This window comes from Eptatretus burgeri, chromosome 1, assembly GCF_056783735.1.
Source record: "Eptatretus burgeri isolate ZD-2024b chromosome 1, Ebu_testis_v1, whole genome shotgun sequence".
In the NCBI taxonomy this organism is placed as follows: Eukaryota; Metazoa; Chordata; class Myxini; order Myxiniformes; family Myxinidae; genus Eptatretus; species Eptatretus burgeri.
In genome coordinates this window covers 155,783,453-155,809,772 of record NC_140961.1, presented here as the reverse complement: position 1 = coordinate 155,809,772, position 26,320 = coordinate 155,783,453, and the positions used below count along the sequence as shown (strand labels likewise).

At 38.3% G+C, this 26,320-nt stretch overlaps 1 protein-coding gene across 3 annotated transcripts in view; it reads right to left on the bottom strand.

The window, feature by feature from the left end:
* Nucleotides 1-287: 287 nt before the first annotated feature.
* The window catches only part of LOC147035814 (extracellular calcium-sensing receptor-like), a 31,090-nt gene continuing 5,057 nt past the window's right edge, over nucleotides 288-26,320 (bottom strand). The window contains exons 1-6 of one of the 3 annotated variants that reach the window (XM_085847579.1): nucleotides 25,002-25,360; nucleotides 15,366-15,645; nucleotides 14,971-15,244; nucleotides 9,821-9,946; nucleotides 1,818-1,941; nucleotides 288-426 (exon numbers count right to left, since the gene is read on the bottom strand). In XM_085847579.1, the coding sequence (XP_085703705.1) occupies nucleotides 1,859-1,941; nucleotides 9,821-9,946; nucleotides 14,971-15,244; nucleotides 15,366-15,645; nucleotides 25,002-25,297 (1,059 nt within the window). In that variant the 5' untranslated portion in view covers nucleotides 25,298-25,360 and the 3' untranslated portion in view covers nucleotides 288-426; nucleotides 1,818-1,858. Of the gene's footprint in view, nucleotides 427-1,817; nucleotides 1,942-8,759; nucleotides 9,947-14,970; nucleotides 15,245-15,365; nucleotides 15,646-25,001; nucleotides 25,361-26,320 lie in introns of those variants that run through there. The other 2 variants (XM_085847568.1, XM_085847559.1) reach the window with 2 other exon arrangements.

The following is a 26,320-nucleotide window of genomic DNA, read 5'->3' as shown; positions in this document are numbered from 1 at the left end:
ATTCATATTGTAATGATTAATAATTGCTTCATTTAAGGCAGCATTGTGAAAACTTACCTCTTATTTGCAAAAGTATTTCATAGGTCCTGCTTATAACACAAGAAATGACAAACACAAGGGAAGTGGATGCAAGTGTTTTTCGAATTGGACAGGTTGCATCTGTTGGCTCACCTACAAAATTAATAGTACAGACAAAGCAACCTGTCAGTGCCAAAAGTAAAAGTCCAATTCCAATTCGCATCTCATGAAACTGATACATCATCATGCCCATTAGTATTGTGAACACAAGTCCCACTGCAGTACATGCCAGCAGGATAACACTTATGGGGTCTGAAAAGTCCAAAAACTCGATGGGCATCCGCACGCAACCATTTCTTTCCTTCATCGACCAGAACATCTCTGGACAGGAATAGCAGTTGGGGGAATCTGCACACAATTCAACACAACATCTCCTTTCACAGTCTGTTGGAAAGACATTTAATAAACTTGTCATATATTTATTTGTACATGTGAGCCCCAGAATTGTATTTCCATTTAAAAATAAAGCTAAGCAATGATCATTGCAATCCCCAATGAGTAAAAGTGGTATGTGTAGTTGATGTAGGTTATTTTTTTCAGTTGCTTTGTTCTCTGAACTTTCATACAATCCACTTGAGCTGTTTAAGCCTTGATTTGCAACTATGTGATTTCCTGTGTCTCTTTTCTCTCTCGCTATCTCGCTCTCTCCATCCCTTCCTCTCTTCTGTCCTCCTGATCCTCTTTTCTATTTGCTTCTTCCCTTTTTAGCTCCCTCTTCAATTACCTATATATCAGTCTTTTGTATTAATTATCCCTATTTATTCAAAAGAAAAATTAATCTTTTTTTTGGTATATTTTAATTGCTATTTTTAGAAAATAAAATGTTTATTTTTCTGGAAATGTAATTCCACTTCACCAGAACATAATATTTTGCATCACTTTTAAAGATTCATTGATCTCTCTAATCTAATGACACCTCTTGTTTGCAAAATAAATTCACTTTTTTCACTCAAATTCAAATCCTTTGACTTTTAACTCATGAAATGTCACCCTATTTTCTTTATCTTCTGGGACCTTACATTTTGAGGGGACAGCCTCATGAGCATGCCAAAGCCTGAAACTATAAATATAAATATATATATATTTGAATATCTCGATTATAAGCCTGGTGTTGGCTCAGTGGTTAGGTAGTGGCTTGGGATCCAAAAGGTCCTGAGTTCAAGCCCCGTTGGGCCACTGAATTAATACACCAGGGGGTTGACTCAGCCTGTCATCCTCGCGAGGTAGGGGAAATGAGTACCAGTATACTGGGCCGGTGTATACCCCGGTTAAAATAGGTGTACCATATCCCTTTGTCGTAAGAGGCGACCAGGGTTGCGTCAGGAAGGGCATCTGGCATAAAACATGTGCCAAATCACGATGCGGATCATACGGATTATCCGCTGTGGCGACCCCTAACGGGAGCAGCCGAAAGAAGAAGTATTTGAATATCTCGATTAAGCCCACCTCTATCAATGTTTCCAGTTATTCCTTCAACTGCTGTGATTGGGAATTTGCTGCTGTGTACATCTTCTTCACCCCGTTCATGCTCCCTTTGACCTCATTCTTCCCCATGTTCCTTATTTCTCCAACTCTCCCTCTATTTTGTCCCTAAAACCTGATTATTGGTATGTCCCCTCCCCCTCTTTTTCTGATATTTTTGTTCTCTTACGTCCTTTTTTCTTATCTATTCTGTGTTCTTGCTCCTCCAAGAGCCTCACCACTGTTTCAATAAAATTGAAAAAAATCGAAGGGCATACCGGTATTGTTGGAGTAGGTTCCATCACCACAGGGAACGCAGTCAAAGCAACAAAAAGGTTCCCCTTTTTGTCTCACTTTTCGTGTACTTGGTTTGCAAGGATTGCTGCATACAGATCTTGGAACCTGTTGAATATAATTAATTATTTCACGAACATGACAACTTAATTTTAGTTTTCAACAAGGTCAAAATTATTTGCGTACAAACTTACAAACCGAATTTGCCATCAAACTCGTACATAATGTCTGTTTCATGTAAACATATAAATACATTTCAGATACTTCTGAATAACTACTTTCCTTGCGTGTTCCATCATTCCATATCATCATTTTGCTGATAATGTGGAGTTGCTTCTCTGGAGGAGCCAATGACTTAAAATCACCAACAACTTTAAACTGCACTTGACCACTCTCATCAAATTGCCAGTTAATAAATTCATACGAGTTTCCAGATGGATCTCCATTCTTGTCAAACTTCACCAAATCACCGAGGTTGTTGACAAATTCGACATTCCTGAGATAAAACAAAAGCTAAAACTTATGTGAATGCAATGAATGATGAAGTGGTACACTTCATCAGACATATAATACAAAGTCTATATGACATCACAATTTCGGACAGATGATCAAGTTTGTGTTATTGAGGATTTCGTAAACCATCGAGAAGATGGCATCTTGAAAGTAATTTTCAGAAAGAAGTCCAGGATTATTATTCACCAGCAAATATAACCTGTTGCTTCGGTGATGGGAATATTAAGGGGAGAGGAGGAAGGAGAGGGAGGGGAGAGATGGGGAGGCAGAGCGGAGGCGTGAAGGAAGGGGTGAAGGAAGGGGTGAGAGGAGGAAGGAGGGAGGGGGTGCTTTCTCCACAAAATGACTCAGTTTAAAAAAAAACAACAACAATTAACTGGGTACTTTTACAAAGCTTCTCAGGGGAGACCACTTCCTAAATATACTTGGACAAAGCCATAAGTGATGATGAAACAGCTACATACACTACAGAGTTCCTGAACAGCCTCAAGCCCTTCTGAAAATAGGATGCCATTCATGAATTTATACAACCTCGACCAACCAAAGTCATGCTCTTTGCAACCAAAGTCGAGTGTTCAACAAACTGTTGCTCCAAAATTGCCGAAATATCACCATCGGCAATGGAGCAAACAAGGAATAGCAAGCCATGATCCCAAGGACACTGATTATCCCATCACAAACAGGCTTGCATTATGACTTTCAGCGAATTCAGTTTCCAGTCAGAGTCTGCTTTTTCATGACCACCAATCAGTCCCAAGGACAAAGCCTCAAGGTTGTCGGCATCACGACTCAATAGTTCACATTCACACATGGTGAGATGTACTTGATGGCAAGGAGATCTTGAATCCCCAAAGGGATTTTTATGTTCCAAAGTGAAAACAAAACGAAAATTGTGATGAAAATAAAACTCACAGTATGTTTTACCATGAAGTTCTTTGAAACTAAATAAGTTGCACTTCAACCTCGGTTTACAGTTCAGTCAGTCATTGTCATTGCAATACACAAAATAAGAACTTTTTTGTACTATTCACTAGGTGTTGAGTTTCCCATTTTATTTAAAAAAAGTTTACCCGAGTGAAGAACTACTTTCTCAGCTCCTGTATACGTATACTGGTAATAACCAATTTATGTCGGAGTTACATTCCTGTAAAACAAGTCTGAAACTGATATGACTTAAACTGCACAGCTATTTCCCAGAAGTATTAACTAAAATACAGAAGATACGTTCCAGCATTCCAGTTGTCCATCTGTAAAACTGTGTGGACCTCAAACATCTGAGGTCTCCTTTCCAAATTGGCAGACCACTCAATCCTGACCACCACCAATATACTGGACATCATCTGTTTAACAGAATCCTTCCTCCCATAGGATGTTCAAGACTCCTTGTTGCACTGCCTGGCTATTGTCTCTTCCGGTTTGATCAACCTAAACCCCGTCCTCACAGCGGAGTGGCACTGCACATCAAGAATTCCATTTCTCATTCTTGGTGTACTACTCTTACATCTCCCAAACCTCAGGAGTAAACTTGACGAAAATGACAGTCAAAAAATATTGCACATTTTATCAATTGGTGTTCCCCATATTCTTGCCCACACCTGCAGGAGTTGCAAGTGCTAATGTAGCAACTCAAGTAAAATCTAATGTCAAGCAATCGAAAGGAGTACCCGAGTTCACTCAATCAGATGATGATGAGTTGATATTCTCATAATAAAGGTATGATGAAGATTTAATGAGAAAAGCTCAAATGGAAAAATGTCTGGCTTCAACAGACACATTCAAGCTCAAAAGTAAATAAATAAAGGAACACAGAAGCAATTGAAAACAAAAACAGTTTGTCGCCCACTTGATTAGCTGTGGCGGGGCTGATGAGGGCTCTTATCCACAATTAATTTTAAATTATATAATCTATCTTCTCATCACATACGTATATGATTTGTCCACGACTTAAATTGATCGACATTTAAACTGATAATAAAGTCCACTATTTGCCAACGATGACGTAAAAACAATATGTCATACATTGACATTTTTGTTTGAGGTGGTATCGATGCAATTTCTCCAAAATTGGCATAATGGGCTTGAGAGTGATAAAAACAATAATAAAATTCTGTCAATAAAAAAACTTGATATTAAAATAAATGCATCGTTATAAATCTGTCATGGAAAATGTACTCAAACATGGTGCGATTTTGTGTGTTGATCATGTATCTATTATCCATCTATAATTCCAGCAATGTGTGTGTGTGTGTGTGTGTGTGTGTGTGTGTGTGTGTGTGTGTGTGTGTGTCTGTGACAGCTGTTTCTCGACAACCGCTGGTTCGATGTAATTGAAACTTGCCAGGTATATGGCTGGGGACCTGAGGATGTGCCTTTTCAAGGTTTGATATTAATCGGACAAGTGCTTCCCAAGTTATGGCCATTTATTTACCAAACCAATGAAAAGACACGTTGTTGCGTGGGCGTGGCCGATGGGGAAGGGAAGCTCAGCCGCATTCGCCATTACGGGTTACAACGTATGGACTTCCGGATCCATTACGGGTTACAACGTACGGACTTCCGGATAATGATGACTTCGTGTATTCTAATAATTTCTCGATTTCTTATGCGCATTTATAGATAAACACAATGCCCCAAGTTATGATCGTTTTCATATTAGACAGTGTATAAATTTTGGTAACATCAGAGTGCTGGGATGCTCCGAACCAGGAAGTAATTATTTTTTTCTCTCTTCTCTTCTCTTTTTGTTTTTCCTTGCCACGACATTGCGAAAAGGTAAAATACGTTGGCGCTAATTGAATAATTGGGTATTAAAACTAAATTGCGAGTAATCGTAACTGTGAATAATATTCGAACTTCCGGGCCACGCACGTACGGGCACTCGAGAGCGAAGAAACGGCCTGTGTGGTTGTTATTTGTTGCTTGCGGTTTGAATATTTTTTTTTTTTTTTTTACGGGCATGTACTAGTAATTTTAATATACATAATCATATATTTCCTTTGTATTGAAAGATGATCAATCTGTCTCTTTAATATGTTAAAAACAGGTTGGCCTTTCAATGAAAACTTAAGTCATTATTCAGGAAAAATGAATTGCCTATCATTTAAAAGCTATCTTTCTTTCTTCAGAAATTTTCTGAAAGGCAACAGCAAGGGGGATAGGGAATATGATTTCAGTACAACTGGAATGTTGGTCCCAGGAAATGTACAGATGTGTTAACGAAGCTCTAATTGCTTCAATAGAGTATATTTGCACAGTCTGTAATGCATATATTTTATATATATATATATATATATATATATATATATATATATATATATATATATATATATATATATATATATATATATATATATATATATATATATATATATTGTTGAGGTTCTGCAAAACTGCATGCATTTAAGGTAATGGCACCCAACATCCAGTGATCCCAAGGCAGTTATTTCATTCGTCTTTATGCAGTCAGACCTTCCCCTTATGTCTATTGGGTTAATGGGATGAAGTGGGTGTTATTGGTATAGTGGGGCAACTTAGCATAACAATTGTGCATTTTGTGAGGAAAGCACCAGATTTGGCACACTAGTAGCCTAACATATTATGAACAGATTTGAATATTGGGCCATCTCAAAATTTTTGATGCCAGTGGAAAATGGCTGCCACAGCCATCAGCAGCTGAATTTGAGATGGCCCAATATCCAATCTGTTCATAATATGATAGTCGACTAGTGTGCCAAATTTGGTGCTTTCTACACAAAATGCACAATTGTTATGCTATATTTAACTAAGTTGCTCCACGAGAAGGACTAATTATATCTCTGTCTTCTATTCTGATTTCTTTGTCAACCATTTGTTTTCAGGCATGGTGGAAATAAACCAAGCAAGCAAGCACACATGCAATGCAAAATGTGATTACATATTCACAATGCAATGCATCCTGTGGCTTGGAACCAAAATAATCACAACAAACAAACCACGCAGCCTCCCGTGAGAACATCACCATGAGAATGAAAACACTACTTGGTGCGCCCTTACTTTCAAATCTGTGCGCCAATTTCAAATGGCATCTCACCTAGCTCACCCCTCGCTTAACAAAAACTCACCACCTCGACCACCAACACCTCCCGCACATGGGAAAAGTATTCCAGCACCTCCTTGTACCTCTGTTTCAATACAATTTGCCAATAAACAGAGGTGTGCTGCACAGCTCAGGATACTCGGACCTCGTGATGAGGGGACAAGCAAGGGATGTCCGTACCATCAACCACATCTCACTAGGGGTGTGCTGGTGGGCACGCGGGATTGACACAACCCTCGTACAATCGCCAGAACATGCCAAGACAGGCGGTGAGGAGGGGGGTGGGTGGGTTGTGGGAAGAGCAATCTGGGAGTTTGGTAGGGAGCTTCGGGCCGTGTCATGCCGGATGCGCAAATGCGACCGCTTCCGACCCCAAGAGCCTGGCAGGGCATGGCTGTCACTGCTGTGACCCAATAGAGAAGCAGGATTTGGGTCACAGCATGTCACTTCAGGTCATCATTACACCCTTCGCATGGGGATAATAAAAGGTGGATCACGGAGCTATCCACCTTCTTCTCCGCCTCTCTGCCTCGCTCTCTCCTTTGCCTCTTTGCTTTGCCCTCTTCTTCACTGCTCCTCATTGGCTGCCCATCGCTGGATCTTTACTTGTGGTTGGTGTGCGAGAGACGTTCTTCTTCCGGATGACAAGTGTGGAGTGCACGTTTCCACAAGCCCAGGCAAGGTGACTAAGCCAGAGAAAACGCGCTGACTCTTGAAGTGAGAATGCTTAAGCGGAGCATCCCACTGAGGTACATGCTACATCACAGACTTATGCATGACTAGGCTAGGAATATTTTGCATCACACATCTTTGCTCCTCTCTCTCTTTCCACCCCTCTATCTCGTCCCCTTCGGACGCACAAAAGAGCATCCATTACTGATTTGCAATAACAGTTTCCTCTGGCACTACACCAAACCTCACACCCCCACACCTTAGACACAAGAATTTCTCTCTCGATCTCCCAGATGCGTTCTGGGTTGCATTGGTTGGCAGACCGTGCCAGATATTGCTTGCCTGTTTATCCTCATCTGCTCTCTTTCTTTCTGGCTATCTAATCTTCCTCGGTTTTGTGTGTGTGATGTGATGTCGCCTGCCATAGCATAAGTTAAGACTGTAGAAGTTCTGATGGGATAAGTCTGCTCTGTGTCTGCTTATGTAAATTGTTTGCCTTTTGTCACACCCCACAAATTCCTTGCTTGCACTGCTGTTCAGAATAATAAACACCATTTACTGTGCCACATACCTTTCCTCGCTTAATTGCAAATAAATGCTTGTCTGTAAATGTTCCAGGCTCGCTTTCGTCTTTTCCTTCATTGTTCCCAAATGTTTCATATCCTAGTCTAGCCAGAACGTTATCCCCCAACAATCAGTTTTTCTAACCGGTACATCCTTGGGCAGCAACTCTCCGCTGCATCTGATCCAGTAAGGTGATCCAGCTTGAACAAGGCATTTTAAACCGAGGGCATGTCCCCTGGTAATTAGATCACGTGACCATTAGGTAAACGGTATTTATTACACGGAGAACCCCAAGTCACGTGGTCGAGTTATTGGCGTTCACAATCGATTAGCGCCCAGCCGTGTCACAAAGTTATTCGTGTGTGACGGCCTGCGATTTATGGTGGGAACCCAAGGTAGCTCTTCCCCCTTCCCCCCTTGTGCTCTTGTCGCCCCTAACCCTGGGTCCTCAACAATATATATATATTATATATATATATATATATATATATATATATATATATATATATATATATATATATATATATATATATATATATATATTTAACCCAAAACACTTTCATTTTCATTTCTCACCTTGAAAATTATTCATCCCATTTTCTCATTTTTTCTTTTCCTTCGACTTCACTTAGCACCTTATCAACCATTAAGTTTGTATCAACATCTATTCCCACATTTCACGATGTTACCTTTTCAAAATATTTATCATTCTACTTTTCTAATTTCAAAGTCTTTTCTCCTTCACACAAAATCTTGTTTCAATCATTATATCAATCTTTGAAAAGTTTTGGTTAAATTTCTCTAACCTTTCCCAAATTTCCTCGCTATTTAATATTTCAATGTGTTCCTTTTCATCTATCTCATCAACATACCTTTCAACCCTGGACCAATCTCCCCATAGTGTAGTATATATATATATATATATATATATATATATATATATATATATATATATATATATATATATATATATATATATATATATATATATATATATATATATATATATATATATATATATATATATATATTCTTCTGGATTTCACGATATTCCGAAATCCAAAATAATTTATACAGAGGGGAGGGGATGGCAGAGGGGGGAGTTTTATTGGCAGGGGAATAAATTACAAATAAACAAAGGTAATGCTCACATTGTGCAGGAATTACGTAAGGCATCCTCTAAAATTTTGGGTACAGTTTTATCCACATCTGAGGAAGGACTTGTTGCCATATGATGGTTCACCATAGGGCTACTTCTTTGATTCCTGGGCTATTTCCACAAAGCTTTGAGGTGGGGTTGAGAGGGATAGCACATTCTACATAAGAAAAAAGTAAAATATAGCATCACTCTAACCTGCCAAGGCTCAAAACTCAAAATATCTCCACAAGTAATATTTAGTAAAATGCTTTTCATTGGCACACAGTATTGAAGGTTATGCAAAGCCTTTGCGATCGCGTACACAGCCATGTATGTGTTGTAACTGACTCGGAAAAGAGATACATCAGTAAGCAATGTGTCAGCTGCCTCCAAATTTTCACTTCCTGTGCACAGCTGTGAAGTATCATCATTTGGAATCCACATGCAACCAAACGTCTGTTCCCAAAATTCTAACAAGAATATGTTAACTGATGCAGTTTCTTCCTCATAGATAAGCTTTGTTTTGGTATGAAGCATGTCTGAAGCAGTTGATTCGAGATTCCTTACGATGGAAACAGTTTGGTTAAGGGTGAAGTTTTTGTTTGTTTGTTTTTCTTTTAAATTTTTGTGATTTATCTGCTTGATCGATTCAGGTTGTAAGTGATATGTTGATAATGCTGTTTTAAACAAATCAACAACATTAATAGTTTCATTGTTGGCCATTTCAATGGAAACTCCATTTGTCCTTCTCACAAATGTTGTTGATTTATTGTAAATAGTTGAAGGATCCTTCTCATCCAGGGGAATATAATAATTGTTCCTGCTTCTATCATCATTTCTCGAAGAAAGTTTATGCAATTTTGCTTGAATACTTGTATCTTTATTCACATTCAGAATCCTTGGTTGTAGATTAATGAGGAAGTCATGGAAACCCGGAATGTATCCCCGAATTAAAGCAAAACCAATTGTGCCTTCAAACATATTGATAGTATCCTGGACTGAAATGACAGAGGAATCAATCCAACCTTCACTTGCGATCCATTGCTTATTTGTGATATTTCTCTGTAACATTTCTTTGATGATTGGCATGAAATCCGGTACAGAAGTAAAAGCCAAGATGACTTTTGCTTTCGTGTTTGCAATCTCCTCTCCTGTTTGATCAAAAAATATATATTATAAATCAGAATAAATTCATATTCAAGAAAACTGATCCAGAAGATGTTTCTGCATTGCATATCAATATTATTCATTTAAGCTTGGAACAAACAGTATTAGATATCTGTGATCAGAAACTGATCGACAAGGGTAAACCTCCACCGACCACGAGAGGCTTACCCTTAGCTATCGCCCACTAATTCATCTTGGCCTGTGATCCAATGAGGGCCATATTTTTTCAGTCCACCACATGACCTTGACCTTCAACATTTATGGATAGAGTAAAAATAAAGAAAATGTCTCCCCATCTTCAATCTATCCAAAAAACTGAACATCATGAAAATCTGAGGAAAATTAAAGTTTTGATGTAAAGGTGTTTTTTTTTAGTAAATTAGACCAATGGCTTATCTGGGACCTGGTTTAATGTTGCAACCCAAATTTTGTAGCATTCCGATTTTTGGGTCTGGTGAAGGAGTTTTTTTGCAGGAATTTGTCATTTTTCCCAATAATTTAATAAGTCAGCCATTTTGACACACTTCTGGTCATGTGATTGGCATGAACTCTGCAATTTAACATCCTTATCCTGACCTAATGTTGTAACCCAAATTTGGTAGCATTCTGACTGTTGTGTCTGGAGAAAAAGATTTTTGTAGGGATTTACGAAGTCCACCATTTTGACCAACTTCATCAAGTGACCGGATTGCGCTTTTACATCCCCATTACAAGTCAGGATAGGAATGTTGTCATATTTCAGCCGGATCGGCTGAGAGGTTTGGCCAGAGAAGTCGAAACAAAATAGGAGAGAGATGGATGGACAGACAGACAGTGCATGATGACAATACCTTATCTGGAATTCCAATTCCATAAAACCTAAAAAGTAAGTCAAGGACACTAATCAAATATCAGTCGTAAAAATGCCGTGGAGGTCAACAGTGATGATGCAAGAATATATTGGAAGGCCATGCAGTCTCTTGAGATTCCTCATTGGCAATATTGAGTGATGACAAAACACTGCATTATTTCTCTTCAGACCACCATTTGACTTTGACCTTTAACCTGGAGGGGTATGATACAAACAATGAGTAAATGTGCCATGCTCGAGGCTATCTATTAAGATGGTGGTTTCGTTCTGATCAGATTAACCTTCAAAGAGTTTTGGTGAAAAATGTTATAAGGACTACACTTGGGTGTGGTAAAGGTAAAAAAGGTCAACCCTCCATATTTTGTTTTACCATTATTGATGCAAAATTCAATGCTGAAAGTTCGATGACATTGGCAAAAAAGGGTGAAAAACCTAAATGGTGGTTTATTATTTCCAACGGTATAATAACTTGACCTTTATTCTGGAGTGGAATGATGTAAATCAAGCATAAATGCAGCTTGCACTAGGCTATCGCAGGAGCACAATTTCTTTCTGAGCAGACAAACTTCAGTCGAGTTATGGTCAAAAATCTTAAAATAACTATAATTAGATCCTCACCTTAAAGGTTACGTCAAAGTCAAAAAAAAAAGTCAACCCTGCCTCCTTTCTATTCACATTATTCAATGCAAAATTTTATTCGTAAAGTTTCAGCCGTCTCGGAGATACAGCTCAGAAATTGATACAGTTAGGAAATTTGGAGTGTTGAGAGTGCAAGAAGAAAAAAGTAAAACAAAAATTTCCAAAAGGTGGTTCAGAACTCTTGAATGTCTAAAAAAAAATCTGTCGAACCATTAAAATTTGGGTCGCTAATCATAGAAACAAAACGTGCAACAGCAATAACCTTTGCCCGATGCTATAGGCCAATAGAGGGAGACTTCATTCGCCTGCCCCCCAGCGCAGCAATATACTGGGTTTTACAATCACTTCTGTGTGGCTGTCTGGGCCATAACTTTTTTTTTAATATTTGAGCTATTTTCATCAAACTTTGAACAAAGCATTTTTTTGAGAATATGGAGAAAACGAACAAATAATTTTATCAAAATAATTTTAATTATTATTATTCCGAGGAAATACCACCCGTCGCTTCAATGATGGAAATATTGAGTTGGGGGGGGAGGGGGAGAGGGGTATAGAGAAGGGAGAGAAGATGTAGGGGAGAGAGTGGGGAGGAGAGGAAGAAGGAGAGGGGAAGAGAAAGAGTCGGGTGGGGAAAGAGAGAGGAGGGAGGGGGGGAGAGAGATATGAAGGGGAGAGAGAGGTCGAGGGGTTGGATAGAGAGAGAGTGGTGGGAAAGAGAGAGGATGGGGGGAGGGAGGGGTATCAGGGGGGAGAGGAGAGGAGAGGTTGGAGGGTGTGGGGGAGAGAGGGTGGGAGAGAGAGGAAGGTGGGAGAGAGGAAGAGGGGTGGGAGAGAGTGGGAGGAGAGAGATAGAGAAGGGAGAGAGAGGGGAGGGGAGAGAGGGAGAGGGGTGGAAGGAAGAGAGGGGGAAGAGAGGGGGAAGAGAGAGGAGGAAGGGAATAGAGTGAGAGAGTGGTGGGAAAGAGAGAGAGGATGGTGGAGAGAGGGGGTAGGGGGGAGTGGAGAGGATAGAGAGTGTGGGGTAGAGAGGGGTGGGAGAGAGGAAAAGGGGGGGGATAGAGAGAAGGAGGAGAGAGATAGAGAATGGAGAGAGAAGGTAGGGTAGAGAGGGGGAGGGGAGGAAGGAGGAGAGGGGAAGATAAAGAGTAGGGTGGGGAAAGGGAGAGGAGGGAAGGGGTAGAGAGAGAGAGATGAAGGGGAGAGAGAGGTTGAGGGGTGGACTAGAGTGAGAGTGCTGTGAAAAAGAGAGAGGATGGTGGGAGAGAAGGGTAGGCGGGGGAGAGGAGAGGATGGAGGGTGTGGGGGATAGGGGAAGGTGGAAGAGAGGAAGAGGGGTGGGAGAGAGAGTGGGAGGAGAGATAGAGAATGGAGAGAGAAGGGAGGTTAGAGAGGGGAGGGAGGAAAGAGGAGAGGGTGAAGAGAAAGCAGGGAGGTGAGAGAGAAGTGTGAGGGGTAAGGGAGCGGAGGGAGGGGAAAGTGAGAGAGGTGGGGGAGAGGTGGACATTGGCTCAGGATTTCTCCAGATCGCACAAGCACAAAGTAGAGTCTATACTGTATATATATATATATATATATATATATATATATATATATATATATATATATATATATATATATATATATATATATATATATATATATATATATATATATATATATATATATATCTTCTTCTTCTTCTTCTTATTCTTTCAGCTGCTCCCGTTAGGGGTCGCCACAGCGGATCATCCATTATGATCCGCATAGTGATTTGGCACATGTTTTACGCCAGATGCCCTTCCTGACGCAACCCTGGTCGCCTCTTACGACACAGGGATATGGTACACCTATTTTAACCGGGGTATACACCGGCCCAGTATACTGGTACTCATTTCGCCGACCTCGGAAGGATGACAGGCTGAGTCAACCCCCTGGTGTATTAATTCAGTGGCTCAACGGGGCTTGAACTCAGGACCTCTTGGATCCCAAGCCGCTGCCCTAACCACTGCGCCAACACCAGGCTCATATATATATATATATATATATATATATATATATATATATATATATATATATATATATATATATATATATATATATATATATATATATATATATATATATATATATATATATATACATATATATACTGTATATATTACACCTTCTTCCTGCCTGGCACTAAAACAAAATTGAAAATAATTACAAACAGGAAACTTCCTGTCTTTAAAGAGGTCATAAAGGACACAATGAAGAGGCATAAATAAATAATGTAATGTATAAAATATGGTGGTGTAAAAGACACTGGCATCTGCAGCAGTAGATTTCTGGATTTTTAGATTATCTGGAATTTTCCAGATAAGGTATTGTCAACATGAACTGTTTGTCTGTCCGTCTCCCATTTCGACTTATCTGGCCAAACCGGTGGGCAGAACCAGCTAAAATTTAGCAGCAACGTTTCTCTCCTGACTGGTCACAGGAATTGCGAAGCTTGTTCTTTCATGTGACTTTAAGTTAGGTCAAAATGGCCGACTTAGCAAATTTCTTCAAAAATCTTCTTCTCCAGAACCACCAGTCATAATGCACCCAACTTTTGGTTACAACATTAAGACAGGGTCCTGATGTTAAACCGTGGAGGTCTTACCGATCACATGACTGGAAGTTTATCAAAATGGCAGACTTGGTAGATGTTTGGGAAAATCACATAAATTCCTTCAAAAACTTTCTTCTCCAGACCCACCAGTCAGAATGCTTCCAAATTTGGGTTACAACTTTCAGTCAGGGTCCAGATAAGCTGCAGGTCCAGTGGTCCTATTTTTTTTTCTACGACCATGAAAGTCTATTTTATTTCAATTTAATTATATACTTGAACACTGCATAACATAAATCACATTTTTGTTACTTTCAACACCCTTCCGTTGAGCAGTATTTGGACATGTTATTTCTCTGCAAAGTACTTTATATTTGCCTATTAATTTCCTGGCAGAGGTAAATAATGTGCATGTTTACGCATGCTGAAATACAATGGTCAAGCAGTGCTATGTAAGATATGTAAGCAATGCACAGTTTACTTGAACAAATGCAATCATTCTCACAAAAAGTAAGGATGGGATATTGACAAGAGTGAACAGTCTCACAAAATATTACAGGTGAGCGAATTACATTGCAAGCTCATTTTAGAAGCACGAGTCTCAGCAACACCATTAATAGGCCGACCAGCACACAAACATTGCAGAATTTTCAGTTTTGATTGTTCCATCTGGAATGCAATAATACGATTTGGAATGACAAAGTCACAATTCTTCTTCCTGTCACTCAGGGATTTTACAAACCTGATAAATAGGCTGACAGGCAGAGAAATGCTGTAGGTCTTACATTGCCGTCTATGACTGTGTAATTTATGCAACCTTTAAAGATGCAAATATATTTTGCTCCTATGTCAATTTACTTTTATTTATTAAAAATAATAAAAAGAGTGGAATTTGCCATATGATTACAATATATCTTTTTAAAATGAGTAGGATCATATTGGGAAATTACCAAGATGTTTTATTTCATTTACGTCCTCTTTTTGGGGCAGAATCTCTTGAAAGGCAAAACATAATCCATAATCCTCTGATTCAGCAATAAATTGTGCAATACCTTCTTTCCCATATTCTTCGTTATTTTGAATAATACCAATGTAAACCCAGCCAAAGTGTATAACCATCCTTGCTATGGCGATTGACTGGAATGTATCACTTGGCATTGTTCGCAAAAATGACGGAAATTGATGTTTGTCACTCAAGCACCGACATGAGGCAAAGTAGCTTATCTGAATCAAAAGAGTGCATGGTAAGATGGTTTAAATTCCTAAAACTCGACAATAATTTTAAATATAATAGAAATCACAATAAATGTAAAATGAAATAATTTCTTTCAATAAATAGTCTTACTTGTGGAATTAAAAAGAGAGCGAAGAAACGAGCAATTGTCAATGAATGTTGTGAACCAGACTCTCCAACCACAGCATGAATAGGACAAACTTCTTGAACAATGTTGCTGAACTTCTGCCCGAGGAAGCTGAGTGCAGCAGTTAACGTCTTGTGCATGTTAAAGCAAGAGTCGTAAATCATGTATCCAAGCGATATATTTGGAAGAATAGAGGAGTTTTGATTTATTTCATCAACTGCATAAATCATTGTCAAAATACTGTGAAAACCATGGACATTGAAACTGAAAGAGAAAACAAGGTTCCTGACAATCACAATGCAAAGGTATTTCAAGTGATATAATCAACTAATATGCCTGTTGTTGGCTTAATGGTTTGGATTTGTGGGGTGGGATTCGGATCTGAGGACATGAGTTCAAATTCCACTTAGCTGTTGAATTAATACCAGGTGGGGTTGGTTCTGCCTGTCATCTTTCTGAGGTCGGTGAAATGAGTGCCAGCTTGTTGGTATCCTGTTTTGGAATGGTGACCTGTCCAGGATTGTGCCCAATAGCCAAGGAGACTGATCAGGCAGTACCAATGTTCTACACATAGTATGGTCCCAATTGATGATGATGATAAATCAATCAATCAATTAAACAATTTACGTCAGATGACAGCACTTCACATTTTAAACTAAATGTTAAAGAACTTCACAAAGACGAAGAAGAACCAAATTATAAAATGAGTAGAGAATTTAAAATAACACCACGAACAGTCTTGAATTATAAAATTAGAACAACTGAGTTCATCTCACATCTCTGAGTGACCTGGTTGCAGAATTATCTGTTGCAATCGATTGTTGTCTACTCTATGTTTAATTTTTTTTTGTATGTGTGTCCATCATCATGTTTTTGTTTGGTTATTTCTTATTTTGCACATGCCTTGGCTAGTTTTGTCTTTCATTTGTTCAACAGGCCTGCTTTCTCTTTCATTTATTCTTTTATAATATTTGTTCTTTCATCATTCCCAACTCATTAGACACATTTTTTTTACCCCCTATTGGACTTAGTCCAAAACAGAGGCGTATGGATTTGATCTCAATTTTTGTGTATGTGTGTGCGTGCGTCTGCAACCAAATCTCGGACTTATATGGACTGATTTTATTTGTGCTTGGCACAAAGAGAACACATAATGGAACACATAAGCCCATCATTTTGTTTCGCAATGCCATCAAAGATAGCTGATCGGCGGCCATTTTAGTTGGAAAAACCCGATGTTGAGCACGTCCTCAACCATTTTTCGGACATGCATTCACCAATGTTGTTCAAAATTGGAACCCAGATAAAAAAAGTGATGGCTTTCATATGCTTTTCATTTTCTTTCTAGATATGATCCAAGATGGCTGACTGATGGCCATTTTAGTTGTTAAAAAAGTTGGTGTCAAACACATCCTCAATCATTTATTGGACATGCCTTTCCCAATGTTGTTCAAACGCAGCAATCCGATAAGATCTTTTGCCTTACACATGCACGTCATTTTGTTTTGAGATCGGATCCAAGATGGCCGATTGGTGATTATTTTAGTTGAAAATTTATCTTTCTCCCAATATAATCACAAATTTTGGAGAGAGGGAAAGAGAAAAAGAGAGAGAAAAAAGAGAAACTTTGTGGCTCCAAACAGTTCAAGTGCAGAATGGTGATTGCATTGTGTATTGTTACAAATATTAACTATTGACATGGGATGTAGTGCACATGTTAGCTGCTCAGTCGATGGATTGCAGGGAAGCAATCCAAGTAAAAGGAAGAACACAATTAGCGGAAGAATTACTGCAGTGTTGGCAATAAAAAAAGCTGCAGTGGCCATTATAAGTATTCACCCCTCCCAAAGTTTTCACAACTTAATGTCTCTGAGCTTATTTCATAATGCTTTCAAATCTAACTTAATATAAAGTCTTCACAAACTACTCCAAAGTGCTAAAGCCAAAAAATGCAGCTAAAATATGAATAATATAGATTAAAATTAAAAAAATCAAATGATTCTCAGTTCCATAAGTATTCAACCCCTTTCCTCAATTACCCCTAAATCACTTCAGGAGCAAATTATTTGTTTGAAAGCTTACAAAATAAGTGTAATAGGTGTCACCTGTATGCAATCAGCGACCTCACTTAATAATTAAGCTTCCCCACTTATCGAAGGACTTTTAACATGCAACTCACTTGGTCAACTACTAAGGCAAATATGAAGACCAAGAAGCTTTCCAAAGATGTCAGACTAAAGTGGAGAATAAGCACCATTCAGGAGAGCGTGGCAAGAAGATTTCAAATTAACTCATTATCCATTTGAGTCCAGTGAAATCCATCATTAACAAGTGGAAGATGTATCATATCACCCAGACACCACCCAGATCAGGTCGCCCATCCAAACTCAACAGCTGGGCAAGCAGAAAACTGGTTTCGGATGTCACTGTAATTCCATCTGAGATGAGGACAGTATTCACCAATCAACAATATCCTGTTTCCTTATAAAGTTGGCCTTGTGGGAAATTTTCATGTTGCCCTCTTGTTGTTCTTGTTGTTTGCCTTTTACAATTCTATCTGCTTTGGTTAAACAGCCTCTTTCTTATGTTTCACCATTTGTTAAATACACAACGTTTTGTTAAAACTGGATAGGAATTGTAATCATTTTTATGTCAACACAAAGTCATGTATAATCCTGCTTGTGTATAAGTGGATTACTAAATATATAGATTACTAAAACTCTCATCTTGTATGTATGTATATATTTTTTATGTATGTATATATATGTATGTTCCCAAAACACAGCTAAAACGGTGCACGATAGTGCAAAAAATATAGGGCCCCCTTGCTCACCATTCACATGCAGTGTGAAAAATCAGGTTTCGTTCAAATCGGGCAAAAAAAAAAAAAAAAATTTCCCGATTCAGTCAAGTACTCTTCGGGATTATTTGATCAATGCAAACAACCTCAGCGGTATAGTTTGTTGGAGCTATCTTCTGTTTTTTTCTTGAAATGTTTTTTTTTCATCAAACGCTGTCACAACGGGAACCCAACGGGTTCACGGGTCGTCTCGTGTGTTCTATAATCATGTGTTTCAAAGACATGCATTTATGCATGATAATGTTGGTGTTAGTGTAGATGCTGATCAATTATTCATGGTTAACGAGGACAATCGGAAGAGCGCATACCTCCGCCACGCAATGCCTGATCCACAAGAACATATCGGCCCAAAACATTTTTGAAACATCATGCCATACATGTACTATATCGTTTTTGGCCCAATTTCTAAATCGTGAAGAATTACTTTATAAATTAAATAATTCTCGTATCCAGATCCGGATTCGGATCTACACGAAAATCGAAGCAATTCGTCCTTGTCAAACACCCAAACTGTCCACCAAGTTTCTTTTGAATCCGTCTATATTTTTTGAGACATTGTGTTATATATCATTTTTGCCCTTTCTCTCAATGGTGACGAATCAGTTTCAAAATTCTAGTCGTCGGATCCGGATCTGGATCTTCACCAACATCTAATCACTTTGTCCTTGTAAGACACTGAATATGTCCACAAAATTTCATCCAGATCCATCCAAAGTGTCAAGAAAAAGGAGTTTTTTTGTTTATAAGGTCACAATCCGAAAAAGTTGGTCAAGGACATGTCAAATATCAGGTGCACGACTTCAATGCAGATCCAATATTATGATGAAAGAACATCTTGGAAAGCCAAGCAGTCTTTGAGATTCCACATCGACAAAACTGAGTGATGACAAAAATCGTATTTTTTTTCAGACCATCATTTGCCCTTGACATTTAACTCAGAGCAGTATTATCTAAATGAGATGTAAATGCACTTTTTCACTCCGCTATTGAGAATGGGCGATTTCTTTCCGATCAGGCAAACCTTCCTCGAGTTCTGGTGAAAATGTTAAAATGACTATAACTGGGGTCTGACCTTAAAATTAGGTCAAGATCAAAACATTGTCAACTCCACATAATTTTTATGCAAAAAAATTGCAAAACTTGAAAAAAATGCAAAAAAAGTTGCAAGATTTAATTCCTGAATGCCCAACTGGCTCCAAAATACAGCTCAAACATTGGCAGTAAAATGGGAGAAAAACCTAAATGATGGTTTAGTACTCCGATGGATCTATGGCATTTAACTTGGATGGGCAGGAGGTAAATGAAGAATAAATGCACTTTTCCCTAAGCTATCTAGAGAGGGCAATTCTGTTCTGATCCATCAAACCTTGGTCAACTTATGGTGAAAAATGTTTTTGTTTTTTTGTCATAGAATTAAAAAATTTGTTCAAGGTCATAAAATGTCAACCCCAGATACTTTTTGTTCTCAATATTGATTGAAAATTAAATTCCAAAACCCCTTGGATTAAAAAGGGAGAAAAACCTAAATTGTGGTTTTGTTTTCATTTGGGTGGAAGACCTGGACCATTAACTTGGAGAGGTATGATATATGTAAATTTTAAATGCACCTTGCTCTCTGCTATCTACGGAGGGTAACTTCATTCTTATCGGACAAATCTTTGTCGAGTTATGGTGAAAAATGTTAAAATGTCTATACATGTAATTGTCATGACCTTAAAAAAAAAGTCAAGGTGAAAAAAATTACGTCAACCCTGCATACTTTCTATTGACATTATTAATCGAAAATGTAATTTCAGCAGTCCCACCTGGCTCTGATATACAGATCAGAAATTGGGAGTGGTGATTGTCTAGCAAGTGCAGGCAGTGGTAAGGGTGTAGTGAGTGAGGGTGTAGCAAGTGCCGGAAGTGGAGCGGGTGTAGCGGGTACAAGCAGAGGTGAGGTTGGAGTGAGTGTGGGCAGTTGTGAGGGAATAGTGAGTACAGTCTGTGCTGAAGGTGCAGTGGTGGGCAAACTACAAACTACAATTCCAAGATGGCCTCCAAAGCCAGTTTCCGACTGGCAACCCTCCATCATACAAAGTCTTTCCTTGGCACATCTGAACCACTACCCCTCCCCCACCCCCCATCTTATAGCAACCACCTTCTGGTGAAACTCCCAAAATACGGAATCAATGCTCACCTCCAATCATTTGTTCCTTTTTGTCCCACCTGTGGAACCAACTTCCACATTCTCTTCAGTCTCCTTCCCTCCAGGTCCTCAATACATCTGTTCACCACCATCTCAGATCATACCTCATATAAAACATGATATTTCTACCTCTGTTAAACCACCCTCACTCCCCAATGCCCACCTCTTTCCAAATTTCCAAGTTTATCCTTCCTGAGAGTTTGCTTCTGCACACGTTTTCCACCCAGTGCATAATCCCTTACCCTCATTCCTCACCACATTTCATATTTGGCAGTCTCCCTCGAGTTTGTCCTTAATCCCTGCTATTGGTGCCCCCCCACAATGCCCCCCCCCCCACATCTTCTTTATACTGGGCATTTTTGCTTTTGTCCTGATCTCTTCTTTGTTGTAGCTCTTCAAAGAGCCTTGACTTTGTCTTGCGTACAAGCAAGTAATTAAAGGCAGTCAGCATGGATTTCCCAAAAGGAGGTTATGTTTAACACATTTATTGGAGAAGTAGCTTCTCATTGGTTCTATGATGGAAGGGCAGTGGATGTCGCATTTCTAGACTTTCAGAAGGTATTTAATAATATTCTAGACTTCATTCTAGAATAACATTCTAGACTCCACATCGGAGGTTGTCAGCCAAGGTGAGGGCTTATGGAGTTGCTTGTCAGGCAGCCAATTGGATTGTAAACTGGCTTCGTGATCAGAAGTTAAGAGTGGCTGTGAGTGGGAGGATGTCTTGCTGGGAAGACGTAAGTAGTTGGGTACCTCAGGCATCAGTACTCGGACCATTATTATTCATAATATATATCAACGATTAAGAGAGTTGGGTGAAGAGTAGGCTTTCCAAATTTGCAGATCACACGAAGTTTGGAGGTAAGGTAGATAGCAGAAAGGGGGTGATTAGATTCAGTAACGTCCAGATTCATTCAGAGATAAAAAAAACAATTAAGTTATGGTCAGAACACACAAACACACACACACACACACACACACACACACACACACACACACACACACACACACACACACACACACACACACACACACACACACACACACACACACACGTGATTGCAAAATCCAATCTTCCGCTGCATGTGGGACAATATATTAATTGTAAAGCGCTGAGGATTAGCAATAATAATGAAACAAGAGAATACAAAATGCAACAGGCAGCCTTTGAGCATCTCACACATGAGAATCATGTGGGGGTGGGAACAGCTGTGGGTAAAGCAAACAGAGTTTTAGTTTGTATTTGTGTGGGAATCAACTATATATTAAAAGAGATAATTTCAACACTGCACTGTAATTTAATGAGAACATAATCTAGAATGTTGTGTACAGTTTGGTAACCACATCTCAGGAATGACATCGCTGCCCATCGGGAGGGTTCGTTGTGGGGCTTCCAGCACCATTCCAGGCTGAGCTAGGCTCAACTCTGAGGATCAGCTGAAGGAGACAGATAGCATGTTATACATTATAAAGGAGTTGGTTACGACGGGATATGATAAAGACGTAAAGGATGAAGAAGGTTATTGATAAAATAAGCGCAGAGAGTTTTTCAGCAAAAGTTGATCGTGATAGGACCGAGGGACGGACATTGCCAGTAGAGTAAAGACGGTAGTAATAAAAGGGTCTTTCTCTCAGAGAGTAGCTAATGCATGGGATGTTCTTGCTGGAAAGGTAGTTGGCAGCAGAAACATTAGATACTATTACATTGAAATTAGATGGATACCTGGAAGGTTTGGGGATCGAGAGCTGTAGGGATATTGGCAGCAATGGCAAGTAAGTTGAGTATAGATGAGTGATTGTTGAACTTGAGTTTGGCTCTGTGATGAGTGTGATGATCTCGTCAAGAGATATTGTGTGCTCAATGCTGAATATTCTTCACCCAGAAACCACCCCGGCAAATAAATAAATTAATTAATTAATTTTCCCATTTGTTTTTTTAGCACCCATGTGATCTGCTTGAGCCTGACACATCTTTCTTATCACAACTCCTCTCAATTCCAAAAATCAAATTAAATCGTGAGTTTGATATATTTATCAATCCTGGTGTTGGTGTAGTCCAGGCTTGATGGGCCGAATGGCCTCCTGTGTCAAATTTCCTTGTTATTCCTTGTTATCATGCATTGTCACATCCACACCTCGAACTTACAATTTACAATTTGAGGAGGTTGTGTTCATTGTCAAGAGAATCTCAAGCGACAAGAAGAACATCAACTCTGTCGGGAATCGACATAATTAACGATTAAACATCAGCACAATGTTTACCTTACTTGCACGAAAATTAAATTTTATTGATTATGTACAACAAAAGATGTAAACGTGGCAGTAAAGAGGGCATTGTGTCAGACACCTTGAAACTCAACTTCTTCAATCATGTGGAACATGAGTATCAATCATTATCAAGAGAAGTTTCTCTCAGATCGAAAAAAAATGATGTGATATTAGAAAGAAACATATAGAAAGAAAATATTAACATTAAAATCATATATATTTTCATACCTTGTAATTAAACATGTTTGCAATAAACATCGTCTGTATTCATCCGAACTGAACTTCTTACTTGGAAAATCGAAGATTTTTCAAGTCTATTGGTTTGTCGATTTTGTTGTTCTGTTTGTCTGTCTGTCTGTCTGTCTGTCTTTTTATCGCCTACAGATCACAATTTTAATCCGATCTTCATGAAACTTGCCCACTTGGTAGAGTTTGTCATAAGAAAGAAGCCTGTTCATTTTGAGGTCAATAGGTCAAAAGGTCAACTTAGGCCAAAGGTCAACAACATAGGTGAGATTTCTAAAATCGTCAATTTTCATCCAATTGACTTGAAATTTGAAGCGGATTTAAATTTCAGATTATGGGATTCAACCCCCATATTATTTTGTAAAATTACCATCGATAGACCAAAAGTTCAACATAAGCCCAAGGTCAACAACTAATGTGGTATTTTTAAATCATCAAATTTCATCCCATTGACTTGAAATTTGAAGAGGATTTATATTTCAGGTCACTGAATTCAACTAGCCAATTATTTTTGAGGTCAACTGAGACCAAAATGTCAACATAGGCAAAATTTCTATAATTGTCAATTTTCATCCAATTCACTTGAAATTTGAAAGGACTTGCATATTTGGTCATTTAATTCAACAACCAATTATTTTTAGGTCAAATTTGTCTTATGGATTTTTCAATTATCATGCTCTACACAGGCTTCTTATTTTATTTTAATTTTTCTTCTTATTTTATGTTATTAATAACTCATTTATTCCTAAAAAAAAAATAACACAAAACCAATCCATAAACATGTTAATTAAGAGTACAGTTTAGGCAAATTTAAAATCCGAGGTTACAAAATTTATTTTTGCCCATTACCCCCTAAGTTTGCAGATTTGCAGTTCATTGATATTTTCAAGAAAGTCACCCCGGTGAACAGCAAGGCCATGTTGTTTGATTATTGTTGCTTTTGTTGTGAATTGGGAATCCTGATATCTATTTTACTTGAAAAAATATTTTAATAAGAAAAACTATATTATGATCACCATAACTTATATTGTGTCAAAACATAATGGAAAAAAAAAAAACTATAACGGCACTTGGTGGAGCACATACCTCTGCCAGGCTGAACAGTATACATTTTGTATCCCAATGATAGTCCAGATCTGGATCCAGACCGAAACCATAATTGAATCGGCTTGTTCTTGTCACCTATTCAACTCATCCACAAATGTTTGTCTGAATCCGTCCACAACTTTTTGAAATATCATGCTATATATCATTTTTGGTCCAACCTCTCAATGGTGAAGAATCACTTAGAGAATTAAATTTTTTTTATATCTTATCCTGTTTTTCATCAAAATCTAATCAATTAGTACTTGTCACACACCCAACCTGTTCACCAAATTTCGTCCAAATCCTTTCACAACTTTTTTCACAACTTTTTTGAAATATCCTGCTCACAGACAAACAAACTGACAGACAAACAAACAAACAGTCAGACAGGGGTGAAAATATAACCTTCATCCACCTTTGCTGACAGAGGTAAGAATACTCATATTACCTGAATGTATAAATTTCATTTGTGATTTTTAAATCACTGAATTTCATGTCATACAAGTAATTTAAAATTGATCTCAAAGTTAATAAAAACATTAAGTGCCGTGAGAAGATTAAAATTATTAAAATACTGAGTATCGTGATGAACAGTCATGGAAAAGTGAATAACGTAAGAGGACAAGAGTTATAATTCCAAAACAAAGTAAATTTTTATCCCTTCCTTTCCTCAAGAAAACGGTTTCTAAACAGTAAAAGCACAACAAACAATTCCTGATGGGAGAAAACAGCAAAACCATTGAATTAAAAAATCTAAACGATAATGAAATCACCAGAAATATTCACAATGTATTGATAAAAAGAGATAAATAGGTGAAAATAAAATTATGTTATTTGATTAATTTGGTGAATACATTGGAATAAGGTGCTATTTCCTTGGATCCCTTTTTGAATCAAAGGCAGATTTAAAAAAAAAACAACAAAAACAACAAAGAAATAAGATTATTGGAAAGAAGGTTGAAGAATACTTACTCAGCACAGACAGCAGGTTGAGGGCCAAACTTTGGATTCAATGGAGCAATGTTTGCTCTCCTGTGTGAAGGAAACAAACCACCGAGCATTAACTGACGATGCAGAAATATTCCACTGGACATGTGATCAATGTTGATATCACATGCACTGCAAAAAAATGTCTTGGAATGTGGAGGAAGCAGAAATACGAAACACAGAAACAACAAAGAAGTTGGAATCCATGAAAACATGTTTAAAAGCTGGAATGCCCAAAGAGGAACACTTTCAATTCTCTCAAATATCTTAATCCAATCCATTACAAGTCACAAAAAACAACAAAATTAAACTCTCATGTGAGAAATATAAACTCAATGCTCTGAGTGTTGATGAACTAAAACAATATCTCTCTGTACAGGAGAATAAATACTCCGCATGCTTCTTTCATGAAAGCATGAGCCTTGTGGGACCCCCACTTGTGGATTATTTTGGGAATGATCAAAGGTGTTATTAAATTGAACAGTTCTTAATTCATAACTATTTACTAAGATGTATCAACAAAAATGCGTTTTCTCTTTTGTGCAATTAAATTAGGAATCGTTTATGTTGAGCATTACAGAAACATCTCTCAGGGATCTACCAGAGGTGATAAGAATTCACAAGGAAAAGGCAAAGTACAACAGTTCAATTCAAACTGAGTAACTATTTAAATTTCAAGCCAGAAAGTGGGCCTTCCACACAGATACAGATTTATTTTTGTTTTAATGCAAAGTTGAGACTCGTAGAAAGTTGAAAGCTGAGACAAAGATGATGCAGGGATTCCTTCAGATGCAGTTTTTGTGCAAGTTCACGTTCAATTGAAATTGTAAGTCCATTCAACCCATCCTGTGTCCTTGTGGACCGGAAATAATTTTTGATTAGTTTCAATTTTGTGACCGTCAGTGTCAGTAGTATTCTCAGATAAATAAATGCATTTCGAAACATAGAAGACCGATTGTTATTGAAAATGTATTCCAATACATCCTTGGGGTTTGACCCAAAATTCATTCTTCTGGACAGAGCTTTTGTCTCATCACATAATTAAACTGCATCAATGGCTTTTGAATCTCTTTGTGTGTGAGTGCCTTTTCAAGTATGTTGCATTGGTGGAGTAATATAACTTGAGGTCCCTTACGAGGAACTTCACATCAGGAGGAGGCCATTAGACCCATCAAAGCCTGTGATATTTTTACGAACTTATGGTTGTTTTTCTGTTGTCCGTCCTTTTTGAATGCCGAGCATCAAGCAATGAAGCAGCACGAATCATTTTTAAAGTATTTTGTATGACTCAGCCAGGGTTCGAA